A 21,752-nucleotide genomic window follows, 5' to 3' on the forward strand; every position below is an offset into this window, starting at 1 on the left:
GAATGAAACGTACCCTCCCCTCCGTAGGCTAATTCAGGTATTTATTATATTATGCTTGTTAGAGAATGTGTTTCATGAATTTGTTGACCCTCCTGCAGGTGCTTCTCTTCTTTCTGCACCGACACCCCCCTCTTGTGGATAGGGAAGTGGTGGTTTGGATCAGTGTATCATGAGTTTCTGTATGAAACTATAACTTTTATGGGTATTTTCTAGTTGCCATGTGCTTCTGCGCGGTACTTTCTTTTTTTCCCCCATTGATGTTATTTTTTTTCTCTCCATTTTAACCAAACAAAGTTGTTGTTGTCAATGGTATGCATAATCACTATAACCTACTGTTGATGTTGTAAAGATCAAGCATAGCATACCTCTGAAATGCGTTTGTTGTTCATTTATCCGTTGGAAAAAGAGGGGTCCATCGTTGTCGCTTATTCACACAACACATAAATAGTGAAATACACTGTTATAATTACAGTTATAATTTCTAGTACATTAACTAATCCCAATTCAAGATGGTAATTGATTGACGTAAATGGAAACAAATAGGCAACCAACAAAACATGTCACCATGTCATTGGATTTAGGTTAGAAGTTGGGTGAAATAAAATATCAAATTCCCTCATGTTGATGACTTTTTACAAATTCAATCAGTTTTCCACTTTGATTCAACATCATCACATAGTTTTTTGTTGTTGAAATGACGTGAAAACAACGTTGATTGAACCAGTTTTTGCCCAGTGGGAAGCGAATGGCAAAGAACAGGCATAAATGCGGTGCTTCTGCAATCCGAGAAACAGAATCCTTTTCCCCAGTTGGATAATTCGTTTTGTGTGTTTAGCATCCTTGAATATGTCTTGCACTCCAGGATTATGCGAGCATTTTCCAATTAGGCGGATATAAATTCATCATAATAATGCTGCAAGACTACAACAAGAAACAACGCTTGTAACATCATTAGTGGTGGAACATGAATCCAGCTATACTTAAAATGTTGCCTGATTCATCCAAGCCTTCGTGCGCTTTGTGATAGGAGAGAAGGGTCCTTGTCCTCACAACCAATATACATTTTTTAAGGCACTTAAGCACCATCACCATTTCTTCTCGTGTCCTAGCATCATTAATGGATATTTTTTCCCTTTATTTTCCTTTAAAAAAGATGATTACCAGGGTTTCAGAGATGCTCCACTGCACTTTATGGCCACTTGCACTGTTTGTGCATGCCAGACCTGGGTTTAAATTGGCATACTATTTATTGTATTCAATTACTTTTACATACGTCTTGAAGTTTTTTTTTCTTTGAAGATTGCATGTGTTTGGAAATACACTTGGAAAGGGTTTTTTCAAATACAAATAATGAAATAGTCCATGCATTAAAACCCAGGTATGTTTGATCCTAGGAGTAATTAAAATAATGTATTTGGAAACAAGTTTGTAAATAATGTGAAATAGTAGCCTATTTATCTGAAAATATTTCAAAATACTTTCAAATACTTCATATAGAAGTAGCTGATTTGGCCACATTATTTTAAAATACTCAAATACACAGGAAATATGTATTTAAAATACAAAATATTCATGTATTTGACCCCAGGTCTGGTGCACGCACAATGTATAGCTTTTCTTGGAAAGTAAATGCAAGACAAATCAAATCCAAACTTTTTGAAAAATCTTAAGCTTTGTTGGCTGTTTTCTGTTATAGTAATATACCATGAATTTTCCATACATTTTCTGTTAGACTTATGGATCAATCTGGGTGTGTTATATGTGTTTATTATATTGTCATTTGAAAGCTTGAGAAAGAACCAATAGTGGATGTCTTGGCAATTTTTTATTTGAAGTGAATGAATTTATGGCAAGGAGTTGCCTTGCTGCATATGAGGATGTCATATTGCTGAGTCTACCTTTAGAAATAATTAGTGATGATAAGTTATTATCAGTTAAAAATACATATTGACACAATCGGAATAAACATATTATTTCTGATGCAATAACTTGGGACTGTGGTATTGTGTGTGTACACTAAACCAGGCATATATCTGAAGAAATATATTTTTTATTTAGAAAATGGTGAACTATACCACATTGTTCACATTTACCCAATGTGCACTTATCAGTCCACTGAATGAACATGTAGTACTACCATAATTAACTACCATCATTGTTAGTTGACAGTGAGAAAGTCACATAGCAGAAGACCACTAGATGGGGTAAGGAGCTGGTCATTTGTGCACCACGGGCTAGGATGCTGAAGTGACCTTGATAGGTTATTTTCTCTTTTCTTCACCAGTTGCTACAGTAACTGAATATATTTGGATCCTCTCAATGACACAATAGTGGAGGAAAATGTTTTCAAATTTTTTTTTTCTGGCTAGTCACCTCTCAAATGACTCCATCTTTTCTGTTTGAAATGGGGTCGAGAGGAAGATTCTCCGTTGTGAAGTATGTGCTGCTTTGGCTGTCTGGCTCTGCTCTGTCTGACTTTATTGGAAACTTCTTCTGCATCACTTGTGTAGCATCACTTCTCAGTGTAGCTATTTTCCTTCCCTGGAAGATGGCACCTACTCACTCTATCATGTGGGGGAAGTGAGTTGAGTGTTTGATACATGATAGTACTGCTATAGTAACACTCCACTGGAGGGCCGTGGCTATAGGAGATAATGATGGATCCCATTTCATGTACTACACCCCACAATCCTCAAGCTAACCAATTTTTACAATATAAGCTTTAGGTCATATGGGCGTGGGGAGGTGTGCCCATTGCTGTCCAATGAGGTAATTTATAGACACTATTTCTGGCCATTTAGGGGACCCTCTTTTTTTAAGAGCACCCCCAGAGGCAAATTGTTGAGCATGTAACTTTAAAATTCCACACTGGCTACCACACGGTTGTTTCAAGAATATGTATATTACCCTTTAGCAAGGCAGAATGTCGGTTTCAAATATTGTTTTTGCCAACTGCTTAAAATATATTTTTCACCAACTGCTTGTTTACAGACTTTTTAATCAATTAACCTTGGCGTTTCTTTATTCACTGATAGTTAGTTGTTTGTGTTCTGGTCAATGTTCATTGTTGTGTCAGTATTGGTTGGTGCAATCCAATGTCCCCTTTGGGATCAATAAAGTAGTCCTTGCTAACTAGCAAGTGGGTGATTATTGGAGTGGTATTTGCATCCCTCACCTTTGCAACCATGAATAACACTTTAAAATGACAAATAGAAGCAGGTTTCCTCTGTGATTTTGCCTGTGCTTACCTCCATTCCATTTATTTTTTATCCTGAAAAACTCCTCAGTCCTTAATGATTAGAAGCATACCCATAACCTAATGTAGCCACCTCCAAAATATGGAGTGGTAATGTGTTATATTGGATTTCCCCCAAAGATAGCACTTTGTATTCAGGGCAAAAAGTGAATTGCTATGCCACATTTTTTTGAAGTATTACTTATTCTGTACAGGTTTTCTTCTTTTCACTCTGTCAATTAGATTAGTATTGTGGAGTAACCACAACGTTGTTTATCCATCCTCAGTTTTCTCTTATCACAGCCAATAAATGGTGTAACTGTTTTAAAGTCACCATTGGCCTCATGGTGAAATGTCCTTCCTCTCTGGCAACTGAGTTTGAAAGGATGCCTGTATCTTTGTAGTGACTGGGTGTATTGATACAGAATCCAAAGTATAATTAGTAACTTCACCATGCTCAAAGAGATATTCAATGTGTGCTTTTTTTAATTAATACCCATTTACCAATAGGTGCCCTTCTTTGCGAGGCATTAGAAAACCTCCCTGGTCTTTGTGGTTGAAATTAACTGCTTGACTGAGGGACATTACACATAATTGTATGTGTGGGGTACAGAGATGAGGTAGTCATTAATAAATCACGTTAAAAACACTATTATTTGACACAGAGTGAGTCCATGCAACTTATCATGTGACTTGTTAAGCACATTTACTCCTGAACTTATTTAGGCTTGCCATAACAAGCCTTAACATACTTATTGACTCAAGACATTTCAGGTATTAATTTATTAGTAATTTATACAAATTTAGAGAGAAATGATGAAATAATTTTGCACGCCCAATTTTTCAGTTTTTGATTTGTTAAAAAAGTTTGAAATATCCAATAAATGTCGTTCCACTTCATGATTGTGTCCCACTTGTTGTTGATTCTTCACAAAAAAATACAGTTTTATATCTTTATGTTTGAAGCCTGAAATGTGGCAAAAGGTCGCAAAGTTCAAGGGGGCCGAATACTTTCGCAAGGCACTGTACATGTAGTGTGATTGGGGAATGAAACCGAGGTGTGCAGGGCAGGGAACAAGACTAAACAAATGGAAAAATGAAAAATGGAGCGGCGATGGCTAGAAAGCCGTTGACGCCGAACGCCGAACGCCGCTCAAACAAGGAGAGGGGCCGACTTCGGCGGAAGTCGTGACAAACTAGGTAGCAAATGTAGCTACACACATTAATAACAATGTAAATATCTGCATGTAAAATAGCTGGTTAGCTGTAAAATCTCCAGAACAAACTAGACTATCAATTTAGGAGCCTACAATCTCACCATGTTCAACCTGCAGATCGATGTGCCTCACAGAGTGGAGTCTGACATTCACAATGGCAGATATACTTTTGAGGAGATGGGAAATGTTGCCCATGTTACGCCAATGGGCCACGCGGTGCATTCTGGGCGATTCTGGGAAGAGGAGCGCTCTCCTTCAAGGAGTGAATGGTAGTCTATTGGGCGCTAGCTCAAAAACCCAACGTTAGCACGAATTTCGTAAACCAGAAGTACAACATTACAAATATTTTCTGAGATGTAAGTGTACAGTACTCTTCTTGCGTTGTGTACAATCAGTCATCGCCACGGAACTCCATCATGTAGCACCAGTCATGTAGATTTATTCTGATAGGAACGGCACAAAATTGCACGTCATGCAATGCACGTCTCACCATCCAACTCTGCACTCACGCACGCTGGTTTGGTGCTTGTTCACTGGGATAGTTACCAAAATAATACAATGACAATATATAATATAATATCTTTAACAATGTACCTGATAGGAACGGCACAAAATTGCACGTCATGCAATGCACGTCTCACCCTCCAACTCTGCACTCAAGCACTGTATAAAATAGATGAACCCCCCCCCCCCACCAGACACAGTAAGTTGCTAGCTAGTACTGGCGGGAATTCTTTTCAACAAAATGCACAACAAATATTCTCCAAAAACCGCTGCATCTTATGTGTGATGTTCGAATAACTTTTACAAACAATTTGATATAAATTGTACATTTAAATCATCACTTGAGAGTATAAAAATCACTTTTGATGTACAGTGCTTTGCAACCAACAACTTACCGCTGGTTTGGTGCTTGTTCACTGGGATGATTCTAACTGGAACATCCCCCCTCGTAAGCAAGCTACACAAACCAGCCAATAAGATGCTATGTTGAGTAGGTGAAGGCAAGACAAACTCAAACCAAAAACCCATTGGCTTAACAATAAAGTGGCAAGGGGAATCACCAATATAACCCTGTTACACTCCCCCCTACTGACTTCCACTTGCCAAGAAAAATAACAAAATACAAAACGGCACTGTGCAAACATACCAGATACAGAGACACTCAACATATGTACAGAATAATCCAGAGAAAAATATATATATACTACCTAATAGAGAAAACTAAAAGGTAAAGCTGTGTATATCAAGGATGCAGACCCTGCTTTAAATCAGTCACTAAATATTCCAGTCATTAGACTATTCTCCTTGAGAATTAGAGTGAAAAGCGGTTGATCAATCCCCTTATCCCTCATAGGTAAACATGCCTGTCACATGTTAAGTACACTCAGTGACTTTAAAACATCCAAGTAATAAAATAAACCACCATAAGAGACTTTATCATATGTCACATTACCATCCTGCAACCTCTAATCATGGTCACAATGATAAAAGCAAAACAAATAAAAGATGTCAATACCATTGACCCTCTATTCACATATTTAACCTTCAAGAGCTAACTTTCTGCTGATTCATAATCTCAATCAGTCTTGACACTGGTTTAAATAGCCTTCCTGCCCTTGACCTAATATGACCCCGACTACCTTCAACTGCATACGGGGTAACAGTGTTGTGTACTGTTGCAATAGTGTGTCCATCAACACAGTCAGTACGTAAATGATCAGGTAAGGAATGGTCCGCGTTTGGTAGGTCAGTACGGATATCGTAAGCAGACTGGTCAATTAGCTCACTCACTACACTGTTACAGTCTCGGTCAGATTCTTGAAGACTCTCTGATCGAGGCAGACCTTCCAGCTGCAGTATATCATCCACAGAATCCAAAGGTGGAATATCCTGAGCATCCAAGGATCACACATCACCCTCCAGGCTTGTGTCACCTGTTCCTTCAGAAGACAACTCTGACACCCACACTCTGGTTCTGTACTCAGCACCATCATCCACTGCAGAGACCACAAGGCTGTCATTCATGTCCTCAGACTCTGTTAATCCAGACATGTCTGTTCCCTCCTCAACAGCAGCATGGGGAAGAGGAAGAAAGTTGACTGGCATTATCAGGTTGCGATGTACCGTCTTTTCCCGTCCAGTGGAGCTGTTCTGAATCTTAAAATTGTGACTGTCAGCATTCAATCCAGTGACAAGGTAGACAGTATCCTCCCAACGGTCAGCGAGCTTACGCTTTCCCCGCTCCCCCTTGTTAGCCAGCAATACTCGATCCCCAATCTCCACTGGTGCTCCTCTGACTCTTCTGTCATAAAGGTCAGCATGCCTCTTCAACTGCTTCGCTGCAGATGCCTGTGCTGCATTCATGGCTAGGTCATAGTCGACAACTTCAGGGTTCTCTATGACAGAGCCAAAGACTATGTCAACAGGCAGTCTTGGCATCCTTCCAAACATTAGCAGGAAAGGGGCAAAGCCTGTGGTCTCGTGGATTGTACAATTGTATGCAAATGTAAGGGACTTCAGCGCCTGAGGCCATCTGTGCTTTGCTCTCGTTGGCAGGGCCCGCATCATGTTTCCCAAAGTCCTATTCATCCTTTCGCAGGACCCGTTCCCCATCGGATGGTACGGCGTGGTTCGGCTATTAAAGCGCTGAAAGTGGTCAGTAACAACGAGCACATCCAAGGATTTGTTTGAAGAATCTTCTGCAGACCAGAAGTCTATGCACACTAGTTCAAGAGGCTCAGTTGTTATTATGCTCTCAAGAGGAGCTCTTGCTTCCGGATCAGGAGTCTTGCTCACCACGCATCTCCTGCAGCACTTCACATAAGCGTTTACCTCCCTCTCCAGGCCATGCCAGAAGAACCTCTGTCTTGTCAGGGAGACTGTTCTCTGTTGGCCCTGGTGGCCAGTTTCATCATGGACACCCTTCAACACCATTGCTTTCATGGAGGCTGGAACCACATACAGATACATTTTCCTCTTTGTAACCACATTCTACGAAACACGATACAGTACACCCATCTTCATGGTCAACTTGTCCCAACTTCTGAGAAGACACAAAACCTCAACACCCTCATGGGCACGCTCTTTCCTGGATGGTCTTCTCCCCCTCTCCACAAAGAAGATGACTTTGCTGATCACGTTGTCATCACGCTGCTTACTCATCAGTAGGTCATGTGGCAGAACATCGACATCGGTCTGCTCTGATGGCATAACAGCCTGTGGGAGCTGTGGCAACAGCAGTGCATGTGAGCCCACTTCACCCACCCAGCACCTGTGTGAATGAAGAACAGCTGCAACTTCATGTCCTGATAAAGCACCACATGGGGGGTCAACAGTAGCCTGACAGCTAATGACCACTTCGTTGGAGTCAGAGGCTTTGTCAAAGGGGTGGCTGGACCAGCGAAACACATCTAGCACTCTGTCTGTGCGCACAGCGTCGGCTTCAGCTAGTAAGGTCTCGTACTGGACCCTTGTCAGGCGATGGAGTGCACTGGGTCGTACGAAGGGCTCTCTGCTCAAAGCATCTGCAACAACATTTATTTTTCCAGGGATGTACTTGATGTCAAACTCGTACGGTGCCAGCTTGGCGACCAATCTCTGTTTACAAGCATCAAGCTTTGCTTTGGTCAGAATGTATGTCAAGGGGTTATTATCCGTCCATACCGTGAACTGCTGTCCTGCATTCTGTTGTCCAGTCGGCAGCCGTCAGGTGAGCTTCGCTTCTTTTTCCAGCGTGGAGCCTTGTGTCCAGTAGTCAATCCAAAGAGAGGCTTTGCAATGGTCGAGCAACCTTCAATGAACTGTTGATAATACAACACCATCCCAAGGAATGACCTAAATTTCTTCTGAGATGGAATGTCAGTGCAATCTTTCATCAGATCAGCTTCTGTTACTCCTGTAATGGCCCTCACCTTCTCAGGGTCTGTAGCTACACCATCCGCACTAATGATATGACCCAGAAACTTCACAGACCTCTGCAGAAAGTTACACTTTTTTGGCGCCAACTTCAGGTTGTGAGCCTTGAGACGCTCAAAAACCATTTCCAGGTGCTGTATAGCCAGATCTTCAGTGGGCGCATAGACCAAGACATCGTCAAGGTAACACAGCAGGCTAAGAAAGTTCTGATCCCCAAATATGTTTAGCATCATCCTCATAAAGGTTGCAGGACTATTACACAACCCCTGTGGCATACGATTGTATTTGTACAATCCAAATGGCGACGTAAAGCTGTGAATCTCCGGTCATCCTCATGCACTTCCACATTGTAGTAGCCAGAGGTAAGGTCCATTGTCGAGAAAAAGGCATTTCCACCTAACGCAGCCAGCGTGTCAGCCTGGTGAGGGAGTGGGTGGGCGTCTTTGATGGTGCGAGCATTGAGCAAACGAAAATCAGTACAGAGTTTCAGGTTTTCTTACTTCTTCCATACAAGGACAAGGGGAGAGGCGAACTCACTACTAGACTTCCTTATGATATCACCTTCTTCCATCTCATTCAATGCTTGTTTGAGCTTCTCATAATTATTTGGTGAAAGGCGTCGGTAGGGCATCCAAAAGGGTTTCTCATCACTCAGTTGAATGCGGTGAAGACATCCGGAAGCTTTTCCACAATCCAACTTGTGCCTGGAAAAAATTGACTGGTACTCAGCTATGAGCTGGATGAGTTTCTTCTTACCAGCAGGAGATGCTTGACAGGAGGAGACATCAATATCAGTCAAACCTAAGTCACGTAAGACCTCAGGATCGCTTGAACTGTCAGGTCCGTCAGTATCGTGAAGTTGGCTGGAACCGTCAGTCAGTGTCAAGTCATCTTGGCAGTCAGTGAGTATATCAGCCGTTCTCTGCACTTTCTGCTGGAAAGCTGCTGATGACTCATCATTCACACACGAACAGTCAAAATCCTCTAGAGCCATGCAAGGAAAGACATCGGCTAGAGTGGCGTTTCGTCTCAATATCACTGTCTTCTGAGAAGGGTTTATCACTCTAACAGGGAGCCACCCATCCCCCCGCAATAGAGCTACTGTCCTCCCTACCAGTATTGACCTTGGTGTTGACCTTGAACTGCTGGGCTCAATGACAACAGCACTGCCAGCTGATAGATTCTGAGTGTTTCGTAGTCTGCCCCAGACTAAGTGCTCCTGCATAGGCTCTAGAGTCACAGCCCCTTTTAGTCTCACAGTTCCAACTTTGTCAGGTACTTCACTGTCTCTCCATCTCTCCACATTAGCCATCATATCGATTAGCTTGCTCTCCTCACCCCCGTCACACACAGGAGTATAAACCCTCTTCCAGAGATCTCCATCCGTCTTCAGGTGGCGAATCAAGTGCTTTAGGAGATTGCTGCCCAAGATGAGGTCATCACTCTGGCCTTCAACCACCAGTGTAGGCACAGCAACTCTACATCCGTACACCTCCATCTCCAGCTCACATACTCCCAAAGGCCTCGTCTTCAACCCACCACAACCAACCAAGACTACCTCTGTAGGACTCAATGATGGACTTTTCAACACTCCTGCATGCAACAGTTCAGGTAAGACCCTCAAGCTCAAGGTACAAGCCATGTCTGTCAAGCATAGCTCTCACTTCTACTTCTCCTCCTATTAACACCTTGGCATAGAATAAATCATCATACGGGGAAAGTCTCTGTGTTTTCTGCATTATGATACTCTTCTCAGTCTCCATTTCGTCACAAACACTTTTATATACAGACTCCAAATCAACAGCTCTCACCGATGGGGACTCTACAAAAGGCCCAACACTCTCTCCTTCTACATGCAGGCCTACTAGTTTTCCGGGAGCTGAGCAGTGAGTACTGAGAGCGTGCGTGGCCAGCTACATGACAAAGAAAGCAGAGGTGATTGGCCCTGCAGTGAAAGTAAGTATCATGTCCAGCATTCCCGCACACGTTACATGGCCCATTAGACTTCACTTTGCTCCTATTCCCTTTTTGGAACTTATGGTCAGACTGTTGTGGCCTCTGCTCCAGCACACGCTCCAGCATTGCAAGGATACGTTCCATCGGCTCAGCTGAGCCCTGAATAGTCTGGGCTGGGTAAGGCAACGCATTAAGTACTTCCATGTGGGTTCTCACAGCAGGCATGGTGATTGGCATGACAGCACCAACTTCCTGCTTCATTGTTGCGATGGCTGGGGTCAACTTAGATAAGTGAGAGTACCTCTGCTCCCTCCTGTATTCATCCAGCCTCTCATGAACATCTGCAGCAGTCCACTGCTGTAATGGCTTGCACTTTAAGATAAGCGACAGTTCAGCATGAGGGCAATATCTGATGAACATGACTGTGAGCTCACGAGATGGTGTCTTCAACACTTTTTGTCTCTTTAGACAATCTTCAGCAACCTCCATAGCCCTGTTCAGTCTGAGCCAATATTCAAATGGCTGTTCATCAGTCAGAGGTAATGTGGCATAAAAGTCAGCAAGGGGCATGCTTGAAAAAACAGTGTCACTAAAATGTTGTTTCAGTATGTCAAGGATGGGATTCGGGCCTTTAGATAAATCAATGGAAGGATTGCTGTGTATGCCAACTTTAACAACATCGCGGGCCCTTCCCATAAGCCTGCCCATAACCTCAACTGCTTGGTCCATCACAGACACGCCCCTCTTACGCATGTAAACCATTACCATATCCTCCCACTCATGCACTGTGCACTTTTCAGAACCATCGGTACACCGGTTCCCTGATATCAGACTTCAATACCAGGTTCAGGCCTGACACATCCATACCCCTCGTGCTGCATACACTCCCCATAACATTGTCCCCACACATGTCCAACAATTGCCTTTGACTCCAAACAGGAGGCAATGTTCTCCCCAATGGAATGACCAATCTGCTGTACTATGTCTGCTATGAAATCCATGGAGACCTCCCAACTCCTTGTATTTGGCAAAACTTTTTCATATAAAATAAAATCAAACGTATTTATATAGCCCTTCGTACATCAGCTGATATCTCAAAGTGCTGTACAGAAACCCAGCCTAAAACCCCAAACAGCAAGCAATGCAGGTGTAGAAGCACGGTGGCTAGGAAAAAACTCCCTAGAAAGGCCAAAACCTAGGAAGAAACCTTTTTAGATTAACTAACTTCAAAGTAATGACTCGGGACATCGGGTTTGATACGAAAGCTTCTTTTAGTAAGAATACTTGTTCACGTTACATTTAACAACAATTGTTTTGGTACAGAGCAATGCAGGTAAGATGCTGTCAGAAAGTCAGCCACACTCACTGCACCTGCACATAATTGGCTCGTTATCACTCATTCCTCTCGCAAGGCATTCTGGGACTTGCAGTCAAAAAGCGTAATTCAACACAACTCAATACAATTACATGTGCAAATAAATCTAAAGAAATATCTTTAGATACAGCTCAAAGAATAAAATTAAACATTAACTCAAACACATTAAAGTTACAACAAACCTAGAGAGGGACCAGGCTATGTGGGGTGGCCAGTCCTCTTCTGGCTGTGCCGGGTGGAAATTATAACAGAACATGGCCAAGATGTTCAAATGTTCATAAATGACCAGCATGGTCAAATAATAATAAGGCAGAACAGTTGAAACTGGAGCAGCAGCACGGTCAGGTGGACTGGGGACAGCAAGGAGTCATCATGTCAGGTAGTCCTGGGGCATGGTCCTAGGGCTCAGGTCCTCCGAGAGAGAGAAAGAAAGAGAGAAGGAAAGAATTAGAGAACGCACACTTAGATTCACACAGGACACCGAATAGGACAGGAGAAGTACTCCAGATATAACAAACTGACCCTAGCCCCCCGACACATAAACTACTGCAGCATAAATACTGGAGGCTGAGACAGGAGGGGTCAGGAGACACTGTGGCCCCATCCGAGGACACCCCCGGACAGGGCCAAACAGGAAGGATATAATACACATCCTTGGGCGTGTCCATGGGTAAACTATCATCAAAACCCTCCAGTTTTGGCATAGGTGTAGAAGTAACTGGAATTTTGGCTGAACCCCTACCAACAGATGGTGACAGATTAAATGACAGGAAACCCCTACCTCTCCCAACACCTTCCATTTTAACAATGGGAAATCAACAACCAAATAAAAATGTAAATAGCAAAACATGTATATATATATATATATATTATAAACCTCACGTCAAAATCTAACCTATATCTAGTACACTGGTAAAACTCACCCTACTTATATCAGATATACATTACAATTGCAAATAAACAAGTAACACAAAAGGTATCGTTTATCTGTGAAGAGCCTCAGCCAGAGAAATCATCAATTTCGATAATAAAACGTTCTAGTGGCGCCCTCTTGTGGCGAAATGCGATATCGCCATAAACTGCACCAGCAACGTCTTCTCTGATTCTTCAACAGCAACCACGGCGAAGTTCTGAGATGGAAATCCAGCGAAGGATGATCCGATCCAGAAGAACGGTCACGGCACCACTGTAACAGTACTCTTCTTGCGTTGTGTACAATCAGTCATCGACACGGAACTCCAACATGTAGCACCAGTCATGTAGATTTATTCTGATAGGAACGGCACAAAATTGCACGTCATTCAATGCACGTCTCACCACCCAACTCTGCACTCACGCACTGTATACTGTATACTACAAAATATATGAACCCCCCCACCAGACACAGTAAGTTGCTAGCTAGTACTGGCGGGAATTCTTCACAACAAAATGCACAACAAATATTCTCCAAAAACCGCTGCATCTTATGTGTGATGTTCGAATAACATTTACAAACAATTTGATATAAATTGTACATTTAAATCATCACTTGAGAGTATAAAAATCACTTTTGATGTACAGTGCTTTGCAACCAACAACTTACCGCTGGTTTGGTGCTTGTTCACTGGGACGATTCTAACTGGAACATCCCCCCTCGTAAGCAAGCTACACAAACCAGCCAATAAGATGCTATGTTGAGTAGGTGAAGGCAAGACAAACTCAAACCAAAAACCCATTGGCTTAACAATAAAGTGGCAAGGGGAATCACCAATATAACCCTGTTACATAAGATAACTAATTGCTCTCTGTAATATCGTATAGCTTTGGAATCGTGACATTACGTACTTTCGACATATACACTGACTTTGAGAAGGGATTGCGTGACCATTAGCTTAGCCACCGCGTGAAGCCTCATGACAATGTGAACGCGATTGACCGACAGTTGGCTGGGTGGGGTATTATACGTTCCTTCATTCATTGGATTACTATCTCCTTTCTATAATATCTCTGGCAATGGCACCATGCAATGCATTCTGGACTAAAGAGGCAGACAAATAGGAAAAAGTGGTAGACACTCCTGTATATTACGAAAATATTATCAATGGCTGATTCGAGAGAAGACATTCTCCCGAGTTATTACATCGGCCAGTATTGAAATCTGACGTGTGATTGACGTTTTCGCAATCTAAAAGTCATACTCCTATTCACTTCCAGTGTAGTGAGAGTGATTCTATCACAGTGCTACGTCATACCGGACAGATTTCTGCCTGCTTGAATGACAATAACTCAGATACACGTGAAAACATGAAATGACCCAGGGAATCGATAGAACATCACTCGGAGATGCACAAAAAACAATATAACATTCAAAATGGGTGAACCTTTCCTTTACGTAGTTGCTCTTTTCTTCATTAGCATGCTGATGATTTTGAGGCTGTTAATATTGTGGCACTTGGCATAATGTTTTCATTGTGTGATATATAGCGAAGTCATATTGGGTTTATTTTCATCTGCTAAGACATTGAATACATGCTGTTTACTATATTTAGTAAATTGAGTATGTTTAGTTTGGTTTCTCTGTGGGCTATATCAGTCCTCTAATACAAGACTATTAAAGGCAGAGTGCACTACTTTTGTGAAACATTCTTCAAAAAATGATATATTTGTATTAATATATATATTTGTATTATTTTCAGAAGCCCTACTTCCCGCAGGCTCACTGGCATGAAAGGTGAACACCCTATGCTTTGCACCAATAGGGTTAACCCACTTGACGGGAATTGTAATGTGGCTCATAAAGCAACAACAACAAAAAACGCTAATGTTTATTTTTATTTTTTTACATATACCTGATAGAGAGCCCAGCCTTGACTGTCTAATCATGTATTGAACTCAGTGTTCATCATGAAGTGTCATCATGAATGTACAACAAACCCAGAAGCATAGTGCATTTTACCGTGCCTAAATTTGTTACACAATACTGCAGTACAAGTGTATTGATGTAGGCCTAATAGTCAAAAAGCAAACATGACAGGTAACCTGAAAACTAGTGTACAGATTATTTTTGTGTGTGGTGGTGGTGGTGTGTGAGTGTGGGGGGGTTATTATTTGCATAGGATATGACTAATGAAAATGTGCCAGTGCAGGAAAGCTAAGACCCTGATGATTTAAACCTAGTGCTGCATCCTAGAAGCCCTTACTGTAGACTTTTAGGTCTGGATTTGGAGATATTCCTTGCCAGAACAGCCGTGCGAGCTGACGGGAGGGGCGGGACAGAGGGCTACCTAACAATCGGAAAGTAGCAGCCTGAGGTACTACCAGACTTCTTTGCTTTGGAGGTGTAGATCGGCCAGACTCGACTACAAGCTTTCAGTTGAATGGGTCAACCTCGCTGTGCATCATTTAAATGCTCTTTTTAGCGCGCCATCCATAGCAAATCATATTTTCCAGTTTAAATTTAATGCTTCAGACTGGCAAGTAAACAAGGACAAACTGAATGTGTAACTGTTTAGGGGAGACTCAAGGAAAGATAAAACAGCGGGACATGATGACTGAGAAAGAATCGGCAACAGACAAGATAATAGCAGGTAAAACGCTTTCATTTTTAAGGCTATCCTTCAAAGGGCCCTCTCTCTACCTATTATTTCAGTCTCAAAGCTACACAGTAGGTGCGCTCATTATATCCGTGGCGGTGCGCATTAGAGCCTTTGAGATCTTGCCAGGAGACTCCTTTTCCGTTTTCACGTTTGATTTGGGTTATAGTCGTCCAGGCAATGTGATGGCAATGATATATAGAGGCATTCGCTCCTTTTAAATGTATTTAGCTATACAAGGTTTATAATGAAGCTATTATTGTAACGCGTATAGGCTACAGTCGTGGCCATACAGTTTCAAAATAGCTCTGCCGCAACATGGAGGAAATATGATAATCCACCTGGACAGAAACACATTTCATTATTAGAATCATTATTTTACTCTGAAGAATATTTCCACTACAGCCCCAGAAAATCGCCACTAGTCGCGTTTAGACGCCCCTTTTCCTTGGGCAGAAAAAGGTATGCTCAGGCAGTGGGGTTTGGTCCTCCATAACCGTGCAGAGTATGGTCACATGGTCAGTCCCACGGGAGGTTTGACTCAATGCAGCAAAAGTATGCTTGCCCTACTATCATCCTAGGTATCGCAGCAATGTCGTTAAAACGTCGGATTGTAAATAGGAATCGCTATACAATCTGAATTGATTAAAAGCAGCGATTCCTCTATAATAATGGGACAAATTATATTATTACAATCTCAACCAGTGCTCTTATTTTCATGTTGTTTTACTTATTTGACGTTTTCTTCTAGGTTTTCATGTCCCAACATGTTATTTAGGAATAGGAATATTGACTTTTTATTTCCATCACCCACAAGCTTCACAGAGGTGTCATATCTGCTCCACAGCAGGACAGTAAATCACGTGACACCTCTCCTATGATGTAATATGGGGGTGTAGATTAATCGTGCACAGTACAGTAGGCCCTACAGTGCATTCGTAAAGTATTCAGACCCTTTCCCTTTTTTGACTATTTCCCAAAATGCTATAAAGGCCTAAATAGTATCATTGATGATACATGACTTTAGAGTATGGTTACATTTCACCTGCTCTGTTAAAACTTTTAGAGGGTGTTTTTTTCCACTGTGTGATGAATTTACTATGTATTATGTTATGGTGTTCATTGTTGATCCAGACAACATATCAACAAGCATGCAAGTATTTGATTGGGAATCATTTACTGGGTTGTGACAGGGTGCTTCAAAAGTTTTAAACAGACTATGCATTTTACAAGCACTACACTATTTGGGCAGTGCTGCCCATCCTAATCTCTCCTGCCAGGCACTCCTGACATTGTGAAATGGTGGGTGGGGTTGTGCACTAACTGCACTTCAGTGAGCTCAGCTGCACATAGTGATGAGGCAGACGCAGTGGGACATTGCCAGATCTGTCCCCCCTAACCACAAAACACATGTAAATATTTTACTATAAATTGTGCCTATCTGTATGATACTAATGATATTTTAAGTCTTATATTCTAATGAGCCGTTTACTTTATGTTTGTATTCATATCTTTTATTATTTCATTTTGTTGTTGCATTGTCGAAAAGGAACCTGCAAGTCAGGATTTTCTTGATGTTGTATACCATGTGTCTCCCGTGCATACAACTAATACAACTTGAAACTTTATCTGAAGAGGGACTGCCGCTCAGTCTGCACAGCACCAACCAATCATATTTTGGAATGGGAAGTGCGGACAGCTACCTCAGCCTCACTGATATAGAGATTGCCAGCACAGTCACTGTGGAATCGATCAATATGTACACTTGAGCTTTGCAGTAGAACGATTGCCTGGTTACCCAAACTCCTTGCTGCGGCCAAATTCTACGCCACGCCCACCGACATTAGTTAGTACTCCGCAATGATTCTGGATCTGAGAATCTCCTCTGCGATTTCTAGAATGCAAACACATTCTAACTATTCTGATTGGTCTCAGAAATCGATTGGTTTGGCCAGAGCCAGAACATACGTCAGCATTTTTTTAAACATTTCATTGGCTTTGATACTCTGATTAGTTCGAGATTATCCCATCACTGATGACTTTGTTTGGTACAAGACCCCTCATTCGATGTCACCACAAATGACTTCAACAATGGAAGTCTCAGACTGAGGTATGTAGCGAATATAGAGCAGCGGAGGAATTCAGTTTGAGTCGTCAGGCAAGCAGAACGGGACAATGGAGTCCCCATACTATTCAGGGTGTGGTCACAGTCAGTGGAGCAGCACATGTTCGTATAGTAATGTTGAACATTTTCAGATTATTGATATGCAGTGTTTGGCTAATATTAGGCACTGTAATTGTGTGCAGTAAAATGTGTGAATGTGACAAATGGACATAAATTAATATTGCACTCAGCTGATTACCTGAGCTACACATACTCAAGTACCTATTAGTGTGCTGATACAAATCCCAAAGATGACAAATATTATCTAAACCCTCTGATACTGCTTGTAGACACAACCAAAACGGCAATGATCTGTTTCAAATGATCAGTACTTCTAATTGCCGATGTCATTATCATAACTTGCTAAGCACATTTGCTGTTGTACGCTTTTGCTCAAGTAATTTATTTTAAAGAGCAAAATCCCAAACTATTTTGGACTGGCTTTAGCCAAGTGAGAACACCCAGTGACCACACTAACAGAGAGCTTTGTGTTCCCTTAGGGATAGCCACACATGTTCTACACATTTAAGGTGGAGAGAGAAAGGGAGAGCTCGGAGAGGGGTGGGGGAGTCATACTCAGACATTTATTTGGTTGGATTGTGATATTAATGTGATCACAGATTCCAAAATGCACAGATTCATCTTGTGTTGCCTTTGTAGATAGCATCGGTGACAGCTTGATGCAACCAGGCGTTAACCTAAAAGGTGACAAATACAAAAGTAATCTATAACCAACTAGTTCATGAAACAGTCAGTCATACATTTGTGTCTAATCAATGCTCTCAACATCTGAAAGTGTTTCAGTCAGCCCCAGTGTTTTTCTGTGGGTGGATTCTCCAGATCGACTTGTACTATGATCTAGGAATTCAATCAGTTTCACTATGATCGCCAACTTTTAGCCCAGTCGTAAAGCCCAGTTTTCCTCTGGTCTGCTGAGCTGCACAAAGTGGACCTCATCACTGGGCTATTTTCTGTGTGCTCTGTCCAGCTTTTGTACAGAATATCCAAGTACTTACGGACGGACACTCCCACACATGTGGCTCCGGCCAACCAATGTGTGATGCCTCATCAATTTCACTGAGAGAAGAGAACCGTTGGAGAGTATTTTTAAAGACTCGGGTCAGCGTTGCACATTCCATGCATTCAAGGAACCAATCTTGAGTATCAATTAACAAAAGAGTGTAAATGTGATGAGGTCAGGTCAGACGACATTTCGGAGAAGACATTGAAATGCATTGAGTTTATTGAGAAATGCATTGAGACCTTTTGCCATAAGGTAGCATTGTATGAATCACTACACGGTCATTCAGGTCATAAATCAGCTGGGTGACTAATAGGTGAACAGCAACAAGCATCGAAAAGGACTATACAATATAATACCTCAATGTGGCTCAGCACATCACGAGCAGTCAGAAACAAATTGATCCACAGGTGTGCTGTCGTCATTGCACTCACAAATTCTGTAAATGAAAGATGGCGCTATAATGGGTAGTAGCTGTCTTGTGTTTTTTTTTATACTGATCTTAACTTTTTTTGTACATAATGTCTCAGCCATCATTTCCTATGACCTCATACCCCTGCACATCGACTCGGTACTGGTACTCCCTGTATATAACCATGTCATTTTTACTCATTATTTTTATTCGATATTCACTGTGCATTTATATCTCATGTCACTAGTTCAATTTTATTTGTATCTTTAACTCTGCATTGTTGGAAAAGGACCCATAAGTAAGCATTTCACTGTTAGTCTACACCTATTGTTTACGAAGCATGTGACAAATAACATTTGATTTGATTTAGTGACACACAACATTTTAAGTTCCCATAGCAACCAACACATTATGTCTAGGCATTCATACAGCACAACACATCTAGTTTTACAACTCAAGTGCAGCTGCATGCTACAGCAGTGATAAAGCTATTATGATTTTAAACATGTACAGCCTCTGTACGAGACTTTGAGCTCTAGTATACAATTGCCCTTTTTCACTTGAAGCCATTGTTGGCATCCATTTGTGAAGTGCATGGGGGCTTTGGGGGTTGGTGGCTGGGCAAGGGGTTGAGGCCAGGGGAGGGGGTTAGGATGCAGTCAGAGGTGGTTTAAGACCTCAGGCATTAACGTCTCTGTTTGAGGTCAACCCAATGACTTAGAGTCCCTGAGACAAGAGTGGGAGGGGGGCTGAATCTGATGGGTCAGGGCCAGACAGGAAGTTGTCTTTAAGCTCCACAGAGGCCCTAAGGTCAAACAGATCCAGTCGCTACTCCAAGACGAGACACACACCAGAGGGCCCTCCACGACACAGGTGTGTTCTCTCAATCAAAGATATCTTTCATGTTGTGACTAGGTGGTAATGGGTGACATTAATCACATCACAGGGTCACATTTTTGTTAAAGGTATTGCGTGTGGGTAACAGTTCACATTAGTTGGTTTTATACCAATAATGCTGTTATTACTACAGTCATAACATGGTTGCTACATTTGATGGAGGTTGAAAATAATTACAATTGGAAGGCAAATAAACTTGGAAGGGACAAGAAGTCCAATGCTCGGCATTATGTCATGACTAAGATATTGGCTTTGTTTACCCTCCAGAGGAGGCACCCATTCTGTTTTGGAGTAGGCGGTGCAGGGGGAGGGAGGCGCTTTGCACATGCCATTGGATTGTAGATGTGAAAATAAGATCTAAACAGCTGTTAGACATCAGCAGTCTGACATCATTTCGATTACCCAAGAGGCCCTTCATGAAAATACTGTAATCTCCGTCTGTATGTGTCTCTCTCTCCTCCATCAAACACAGTGTACTCCACAGAAAGCTGTACTCTCTGTACTCTCACCACGGTACTCTTTGTATTCTCACCAGTTCAATGTTAGACACCAAAGCCTACCGAAGCACAAGCCTGTTTGGTGTCCAATGTAGCCTAATTGGTTGCATGTGTTTCAGTGGAATTCCAAGAATGTAAACACGGAATGGGTTACTGTTTCTTCACATCTCTCACTCCCATCCTGATGCTGTCAGATACAACCTCTTCCTCATACCACAGCAATGTTTACATCCCATTGCAATGTCTACTATACATCCACCTTTCAAAGTGTTTGGGACCTGTGTTCCCTTTGACAGATTTACGTAAGAACATTTACTGAATGATTCTGTTGCTCTTAACTACCTCAGTTCAAACACAAAAAAACAGCAACAATTCAGGACAACTTAATAACTCACAAAAGTTGAATATATGATGTGCTGTTTGTTGATTCGTTTAGACTTGATGGGATTACTTTAATAGGGTCGTTGCACCAATTCGGTGCTTTCTGAGAAGCATAAGTTGGTAAAAAAAAAATATATGTATTGGATTTCACCTCATTTTAACATTGTGATAAAGAGCACATGTTCAGCTTCATGAAGAACATTATTTCCCATTTCAAGAGGTTAAATTAAAAAAATACTATAGAAAGTGCCTATTAAGTGCTAAATAAAATAACAGGGTTGATGATTTCATCATAGTCAGCCATAAATCATCTTGTGATAGGGGGAATGGATGCTTGTTGTGTTCAGCAGGGAATGGTAATTGAATGCAAGCTACAAAAAAAAAAAAAAAAAAATCTAGCTTGTCTATTTACTATTTGACCTGTTATGCTCGACCCGTTCAGTTTTTCACCACAAAACACTAGAAAATGGCCAAAAATAATAGAACCAGCTCACCTGCTTTAATACTATGATTTGACTATGTTTCTTTTGAAATAAGAGTTCAGTTCACTGAATAGTTTGACCTTTAAATGAAGGACAGATGTACAGTTGAAGTCGGAAATTTACATACGCTTAGGTTGGCGTCATTAAAACTCGTTTTTCAACCACTACAAAAATGTCTTGTTAACAAACTATAGTTTTGGCAAGTGAGTTAGGACATCTACTTTGTGCATGACACAAGTAATTTTTTCCAACAATTGTTTATAGACAGATTAGTTCACTGTATCACAATTCCAATGGGTCAGAAGTTTACATACACTTAGTTGACTGTGCCTTTAAACATGATGATGTCATGGCTTTAGAAGCTTTAGAAGCTTCTGTTGGCTTTAGAAGCTTCTGTTAGGCTAATTGACATAATTTGAGTCAATTGGAGGTGTAATGTGGATGTATTTCAAGGCCTACCTTCAAACTCAGTGCCTCTTTGCTTGACATCATGGCAAAATCAAAAGAAATTAGCCAAGACCTCAGAAAAAAATTGTAGACCTCCACAAGTCTGGTTCGTCCTTGGGAGCAATTTCCAAACGCCTGAATGTACCACGTTCATCTGTACAAACAATCGTACACAAGT

The 21,752-nt window shown here is 41.6% G+C and overlaps 1 protein-coding gene across 2 annotated transcripts in view; it reads left to right on the top strand.

The window, feature by feature from the left end:
* Positions 1–14,928: 14,928 nt before the first annotated feature.
* Positions 14,929–21,752, top strand: part of LOC118400574 (heat shock 70 kDa protein 12A-like) — a 43,617-nt gene continuing 36,793 nt past the window's right edge. Inside the window, exon 1 of one of the 2 annotated variants that reach the window (XM_035797573.2) lies at positions 14,929–15,267. In XM_035797573.2, coding sequence (XP_035653466.1) covers positions 15,177–15,267 — 91 coding nt within the window. In that variant the 5' untranslated portion in view covers positions 14,929–15,176. The remainder of the gene's footprint in view (positions 15,268–21,752) is intronic. The other variant, XM_035797564.2, reaches the window with a different exon arrangement.

Source organism: Oncorhynchus keta, chromosome 2, assembly GCF_023373465.1.
Source record: "Oncorhynchus keta strain PuntledgeMale-10-30-2019 chromosome 2, Oket_V2, whole genome shotgun sequence".
NCBI classification, from domain to species: domain Eukaryota; kingdom Metazoa; phylum Chordata; class Actinopteri; order Salmoniformes; family Salmonidae; genus Oncorhynchus; species Oncorhynchus keta.